Source organism: Hyperolius riggenbachi, chromosome 10, assembly GCF_040937935.1.
Source record: "Hyperolius riggenbachi isolate aHypRig1 chromosome 10, aHypRig1.pri, whole genome shotgun sequence".
In the NCBI taxonomy this organism is placed as follows: Eukaryota; Metazoa; Chordata; class Amphibia; order Anura; family Hyperoliidae; genus Hyperolius; species Hyperolius riggenbachi.
The window spans coordinates 101,627,520-101,635,389 of NC_090655.1; the positions used below are offsets into that span (position 1 = coordinate 101,627,520).

At 42.8% G+C, this 7,870-nt stretch overlaps 1 protein-coding gene across 2 annotated transcripts in view; it reads left to right on the forward strand.

The window, feature by feature from the left end:
- LOC137536115 (glutathione S-transferase omega-1-like) overlaps nt 1-6,165 on the forward strand; it is a 79,724-nt gene extending 73,559 nt beyond the window's left edge. For both annotated transcript variants that reach the window (XM_068258168.1, XM_068258169.1), the window contains 3 exons: nt 313-414; nt 4,203-4,309; nt 5,888-6,165. In XM_068258168.1, the coding sequence (XP_068114269.1) occupies nt 313-414; nt 4,203-4,309; nt 5,888-6,044 (366 nt within the window). In that variant the 3' untranslated portion in view covers nt 6,045-6,165. The remainder of the gene's footprint in view (nt 1-312; nt 415-4,202; nt 4,310-5,887) is intronic.
- Nucleotides 6,166-7,870: the final 1,705 nt, after the last annotated feature.

Sequence of the window (7,870 nt, forward strand, 5' to 3'; positions counted from 1 at the left end):
GTGAAATTAAAATGCAGCTGAATGGCAGGGTTTGTAACACCATGCGTGTCCGTGCTTGGCTGTACTCAGACTGTGAAACCATGGAGGGGCCACTTAGAAGTAAATGTAACAGTAAACTTTGCAATGTCATGCAAAACCCCAGAATTCAACAACAGATAAATTCCTGTCTGTGTGTAGTGCATAGCAGCTTTGACAAAATGCTAATATTTTCAAAGCTTTTTTTTAGCCATTGTAAGCATAAACAGATAAATATGTATACCTAGTGCTAACCTTTTGTAATTAATGCATTTTGTATGTCTTGCGATTTTTCAGATCTTTCCTGTCTTTCGTGACATTATATATGGAAAGAAAAGTAATGAAGAGATCAATAAACTTAAAGTGCAGTTTTTTGAAAAGCTAAAAAAAATGGAAGAGGTAAGAATATCTAATTAGTCTTTGACTTGACTTGACTGTTAAATGGGGGGAAATTCTACTTTTATGAATTTCTATGAAGTAAGTTTGGCACTACAGAAGTCTTTTTGTCTTTAATGTTATTAAAATGTATTTAGTTAAAAGTACATACAGTAGCATTTCAACCATGGCAACTGTACTCTGGAGTACAGACTAAAGGATAAAAACTAAATGTAGCCTCATGGGACAGGAGTCCTGGCAACTCACTTTCAGCACAAATCTGTTGACCTAAAAGAAAATGTTGACGCTCTAATCTTCCTTCTTCCCTGCTCTAACCACTATTTTTAACCTCTCCATCGCAGCTGGCATTTCCCTCCCCTCATTTAACCTTCCTGGCGGTAAGCCCGAGCTGAGCTCGGGCTATGCCGCCGGAAGGCACCGCTCAGGCCCCGCTGGGCCCGATCGCCGCCGATCCGTCGCGCCGCAGCCGCCCCCCCCCCCAGACCCAGTGCGCTGCCTGGCCAATCAGTGCCAGGCAGCTCTATGGGGTGGATAGGAATCCCCTTTGACGTCACGACGTCGATGATGTCATCCCGCCCCGTCGCCATGGCGACGGGGGAAGCCCTCCAGGAGATCCCGTTCTTTGAACGGGATCTCCTGATCGCCGATCGCCAGCGGCGATCGGAGGGGCTGGGGGGATGCCGCTGAGCAGCGGCTATCATGTAGCGAGACTTTGTCTCGCTACATGAAAAAAAAAATTAAAAAAAAAAAAAGATTTGCTGCCCCCTGGCGATTTTTTAGCAAACCGCCAGGAGGGTTAAACAAGCAATCATAAGACCACTAATCAAAAAACCTCTCTTATCAGCGTCCAGTCTCACTTCTTCCCTTTGCTTCCCAACTGCTGGAACGACACATCTATTCAGAACTATCTGACTTCCAGTCCACTAACTCCTTGTTAGACCCCTCCAATCTGGCTTTTGATCGCAATATTCCACTGAAACCGTCCTCACCAAAGTTGCAAATGACCTCCTTGTTGTGTACTTATACTCCTTGACCTTTCCTCTGCATTTGACACTTGATCACTCTCTGCTTCTCCAGACACTCTCATCACTGGCTGTTAAGGGCCTAGCATATTCTCGGATTAGCTTAGCGCTGGGCAAATTATGGCCCATGGGTCATATCCTGCCCTTGTGTGCTGTAAATCCCAAACTGTAAAATTCCTCTCCTCACTGCAGAGTCGTGAGCGGATGATAAGAGTGGGTTAAAACTCACCTGATCGCTGATTCCAGCATTTCCTCTCGATGGCCACAGGTTGTGATGTGACAGGCCGTCATGACGTGCTAGTGTATTACACACTGGCTTCTACATCCTGACTACGTGTTACATGACGCCCTGTGGCCATGGAGATGTGATGCTGGAATCGGTGATCATGTGAGTTTTAAACCACTCTTATTGCCCGCTCATGACTCTGCAGGGAGGGAAGGAGGAACAGTATTTTAGGAATGTGGCCCGTGGTCCTCAGCATGTGGCCCGAGCTGGGTAAAGTTTTTCCAGGCCTGTATTAGCTCCTACCTGTCTGGATGCTCTTTCACTGTCTCCTATTCCAACACTCACTCCTCTCCACATTTGCTATCTGATGTTGTACCACAAGGCTCCGTTCAAGGACCTCTTCTCTTCTCCATCTATACTCATGGCCTGAGACAATTAGTACACGCTTGGTTTCCAGTATCACCTCAATGCTGATGACACTCAAATCTATCTTTCAGCTCCTGACCTTCCTACGCTATTATTTCGAGTCCCTGGCTGTCTGTCTGCTGTTTCTGCATTCATGTAATCCTGCTGCCGAAAACTTCACATGAAAGAAACAGAAATTGTGATATTTTCTCCATCTCTCTCTGCTCCCGCACCTATAGTTACAGTTAATGTAGAAAATACCCCAGTAACCTCAACTCCTAAAGCTCACTGGGGGACTCTCATTTCAACCACATATTGACACATTAACAACCGTCTGCTACTTCCATCTCAAAAATATCTCCAGGATTCATCCCTTTTCCTTTTGATTACTGTTATACCATACTCTGTGTTCTACCAAAAAACAGACTGACACATCTCCAGTCCCTACTGAACTCTGCTGCTCGTCTCCACATCTCCTCCTGCTCTTCTGATGCAGCCCTTCTCTGCCAATCCCTCCATTGGCTACCAATCACCCAAAGGATCTAGTTCAAACTCCAATTCAAAAAGTTTTGCCACCCCTGCTCTAGATTGTAAGCTCACATGGGCGGGGACCTCCACTTTTTGTTTCCTCTTCCTGTGCAATTTATCAGTGAACATCTGTTAGTATTGGTGATGTTGTTCAAACTACACATCAATTGTATGCATTCGATACTTGTGTCACTCCGCTATAGAGCTTCTCTGAGCTATCCGACCCAATACAGTCCTGTTTTCTGAAGCACTTAAATAGCCAAGAAACAGTGAGAGAGAGGTGATAAGGTTTTACTGCAGGAAAGTTCAAAGTGTCATTATTTCTGCTTCCTTTTATAGTTTAAAAGGGAGATGATCAGCAGGACAGCCACGCAATTTACATTGTTTATAAGGAGATAAATGTCAGCCTTCATATTTCTCTCACTTTAGATGTGCTATAAAGCAAACTAGAGCCGGTGGCAAAGTTGTGGAAAAAACATACTACCTGATTCAGGGGCCAGCAGGATCAGCCACTTACCTCCACTCCTGAGCCTTTTATTCTGTGCTTTCGTTTTTTTATGAAAAAGAAGAAAATTGTCACGACACTGCAACTCTGCTCAGTGCTCTAATCGCACAACACAGAGGAGAGCAAGGGAGGAGATGCTGCAGGCAGTCAATAGACGGGAAAGTAGTAATGTATAGGCAGGGACTCGGGGAGAGGTGGGGAAGGAGCTTTTTTGACGCTGAAGAGGGTGTCCCTCTCCTGCAAACAAAACCCCTTCCTTTGGTTAAGCTGCTGATCAGCTCCGTATTGTCAATTTCGGGGGGCAGCGTGGCGGCCAGGGAGGGACGGAGTGCAGAGTAGGAAGGACACAGAGATATGTAATTTACCATCTAACCAGGGGTGTAACTAGACTTAATAGGGCCCCCTGCAAAAATGATAGCAGGGGGCCTTCTTGGTTCCTGAACCCCATGAGGGTCACGTGATCGGGAGCCGCTGAATGGCGGCAGAGAGTGTTCTGCTATGATGCAGAAAAAAATAATTGAACTCCCGCTACTCGCTACTCTGCATGGCGGGATGTGGTGCAGGGATGGTTTTTGTGAGAGAACAGGAAGGAATTTTTCTAATTGGTTGCACTGGCGGTTGGGGAGAGGGAGGAGGAGGGGCCCCCAATGCCTCTGGGCCCCCCTGCGATGGTAGGGGTCGCAGGGGTGATTGTTATGCCCATGCATCTAACATACCTCTGTGTCCCAATTACTCTGCCAGCTCCGCCTTAATTGTATTGCGCTTTCTGTAAAAAACAAAATAATTGCCCACTACTTAGTTCACACTTACCACATATGTTTGGTAGGCTTGTTGACATGGTTACCTGAATATCATCATCAACACTAAGCTATCAAGCTCCTCACCAATCTTTTCAAATCAACTGATCTGCCCAAATAATGCTCATCGGCCCAGAGGTGGAGACTAGTCAGCAGATACAGCCGGTGAGCATGGTGTACCTGAATAAGCTGAATTCATATAAAAAATGTCATGCTTCTTGTGATACTGTGTAAAGTCTGTTTTCTGACACAGTAATATACAGGACTGGGTATTAAAGGCTTTTCTTAATTTTGTGTGTTCCATGCAGGTGCTAGACAAGAAGAATACGGCATACTTTGGTGGAGAGTCTGTATCTATGGTAGATTACATGCTATGGCCCTGGTTTGAAAGGTTCTGCTTTGCTGATTTGAACGAGTAAGTGAAAACTGTTCTCCATGTGTGAAACTGAAAACCTGCCAAAGATATACCATTTGCCACTCCCAACAGCCTGGCTGCTTGTAACAAAATAAAACGTTATCTCTTTGAATTATCCAGTCAGCAGGTTTTTTTTCCAAAATCTCTCTCTCTCTCTATCTATACACACACACACACACACACACACACACACACACACACACACACACACACACACACACACACACACACACACACACACACACACACACACACACACACACACACACACACACACACACACACACACACACACACACACACACACACACACACACACACACACACACACACACACACACACACACACACACACACACACACACACACACACACACACACACACACACACACACACACACACACACACACACACACACACACACACACACACACACACACACACACACACACACACACACACACACACACTTTTTTTTTTAATTTTTTTTTTTTTTGCACTTGACAAGGGGGAATGTAGTCTCACTGTCAGTCACCGTATGGACCTTATTCAATTAACTTTTTCTCCTGGGTTTTCTCCTCGCAAATACATTTTCAGATTCTCTTTAAAATAATTATCCAGCACTTTGCAATTTAAAAAGTACCAAAAAATAGGTGAAAAACTACTATTAAAATTATTTTGAGTATTTTCTTGCTTGCTGGTGGTTTTAAAAGCATTTTACTGAGCATTTTGCACAGGAGCAGAAGTACTGTGCCTGCGAAAACGCTTCCGGGAACGGAAGCGCAACCGCGAGGTTGGCTTCTGAAACGGAGGAGACCCCGGGCCACCGGCTAGGAGCGGAGCTGCGGCGAGGGATAGATCGGCTGCCAGGGGCTGGAGGAAGCCCTAGGTAAGTAGATTTTTTTTTTTTTTTTAAAGCTTGGAACTTCCCTTTAATCTATGAGAGGGTTTTGCTAAAGGAGAAATGTCAGTGTCCTGATTCTATGTTTACTTCAAACATTCTGTCACATGTAGAACCAAATCTCACTTCAACGAACTTTGCTATCCTTAAGTAGTAAATCACACCCTATGTACAGTATGCAATAGATTTGGTCAAATTCCTTGATCATATTGATATATATGTATATATTGCTATATATGTTGTAGCTGGATAGTGTACTGGTTAAGGGCTCTGCCTCTTACACAGGAGACTAAGGTTTGAATCTCAGCTCTTCCTGTTCAATAAACCAGCATGTATTCAGTAAGGAGACCTTGGGCAAGACTCGCTAACACTGCTACTGCTTACTGAGTGCACCCTAGTGGGCCTAGCTCAACATAAATGTTCTCTGTTTTGTATGTAACCCTAAGGGGGCTTTTAGGACCATTGTAGTCCCTTACACACCCCAATGAGTTCTGGGTCACCATGAGCTTGCTGGTTAGTCTGTGCCGCACAATGTTTAGCCAAGGCTATGATGTATTGTATGATGTAAAGATGCCAGCATCACTGGTACATTTAAAAATGTAAATTATGGTGAGGTAACATTTTACAATTGGCTAACATTGACTAAATGGTTTAAAAAATTATTTTTGATGTACAGGTATTTGGAGAAGACTCCACACATCAAAGCTTGGCAAGATCGCATGATGCAAGACCCAGCTGTCAAGGAAACCTACACTAAACCCAGTCTCCTCAAGGAATTTTTTAAACTCTACTCTCAGGATAATTTAGATGCTGTTGATTTAGGCCTTGAGTAAGATGCTCTTGACCTGAAAATTGAATGGTTTTGTGTTATTACATGTAGAGCATTGATTGTCTTTTAATCTTAAAAAATGTTTTTTTCCAAAACATAACAATACATTTAAATACTTTTTTGAATCCTAGTGTCTAAGTATGTGATTTATGCAAGACTATGGCAACCATAACCAACATCACCATTTAAGGAAATTTTGTTGTGGACACTTTCAAGAAACTGTTTTTTTTATCTTTATGTCAACTGCTTACTTCCTTAATTATCCAGATCCACAAATATTAACTCAGCTTTCAGACTTTGGCATCATATAGGAAACACAATCTGCCTCTTGATGCAAGGATATATAAAACAAAACAGAGATAAGTGCTTGCTACATAAGGAATTTTTCTAGGGTAAGCTGTGTGGAATGTGATGGCGAGACTGACATTTAATTGGTCATAAAACGGTTACCTTTGGCTAATATGGAGTCCAGTTTGTCTTGTATTAAATAAGTTTTCATCCTGAGTTCAAAGATTTTCTGGGCCTGTACACATCCAGAACCACCTATCAAACCATAATACTCAGATCTTGAGCAATATAACCAAGCTGGGAATACTGATGGCCTGGCCAACTATAGTACAGTAGTTGGTTCATAGATTCTCATCCGGCGGCCCCCCACAGGATGCCATTGCAGAGAAGGTCATACATGTGTATGCAGCTTAGACATTGCCAGTGCAGCTACCTCCAACAAGTGTAATTTTCTGTAATGTAATGGATGTGTGGCCTGGTCTTCTAGCCTTAATACTGGAGCTGTGACGTTTCAGCCAGTCACTCACACTATGGGTTGGCCACACCTCAAAGAACAAGACCTACACAGACATACATTGGCCTCAATTCACTCAGCTTTACAGCATTCGGTAATGCAGAAAATAGCTGGTTTTACTGATCAAACTGCCAAATGCCAATTCACTAAACCCTATTACTGCACTGAAAAGTAAAATTACCGACTACTGAGATAAATTACCGACTTGTGCATTAAATACCTCAAGAAATTGCAATTCACAAAGATTAAAGCATTTGGTAAATCAAGCAAAATGTTCAGTATTTACCTCCAGCCCATGTGGTAAAAGTTGACAGATGTAGCAGACAACCAATAGGGAGAGCCAGGCAGCCAATAGGGAGAGCCACGCATCCCTGCTTCTCACTCCATTTGGTCCAATACTCTGGAGTGCGGGACTACAAAATGGCAGAGAAGGAGACATTTAAAAAGCCTTTTCTGTATCCCTTTAGATGTGCATATCTATATACTGGTATACAGAAGGTATGCCAGGTATGCACTGATTCATGCATCCCACTCATGGGAAGCTTCCTTCCTGACCTGCTCCACAGCTGGTGAGACTACCAGGCAGGGCTTAGTGAACTGAATAATGTTTTTTGGGTAAATTACCAAACTTCTAGCTCATACAGGAAATCTTAGTGAATTTGAAAAAAAAAGCTTAAAATACGAAATGCGATATTCTATTATGTGAACACTGAGGCAGTAATCTAGGGATTTGTTAAAGTAAAATTGAACTCCTGAAAGTTAATCCTTCAACGTGCGTTAGTGCAAACAGGAAGAGTATCACATGTCTTTTGAAATTATAGCACAGTCATTTCAAGGCGATTGTCTAAGAAGTATACTTGTTGTGAAAAGACAACATAAATAAATGTAACCTATAGCATATGATCACAAATTATCATCATCACCATAATGATCTGACTAGTTCTTATGATACCATACTTTGTAAACTAAATTATTTTTTTACATTGCTCTACAACTAGCTTTTATGGATCATCCTTAAACCACAACAA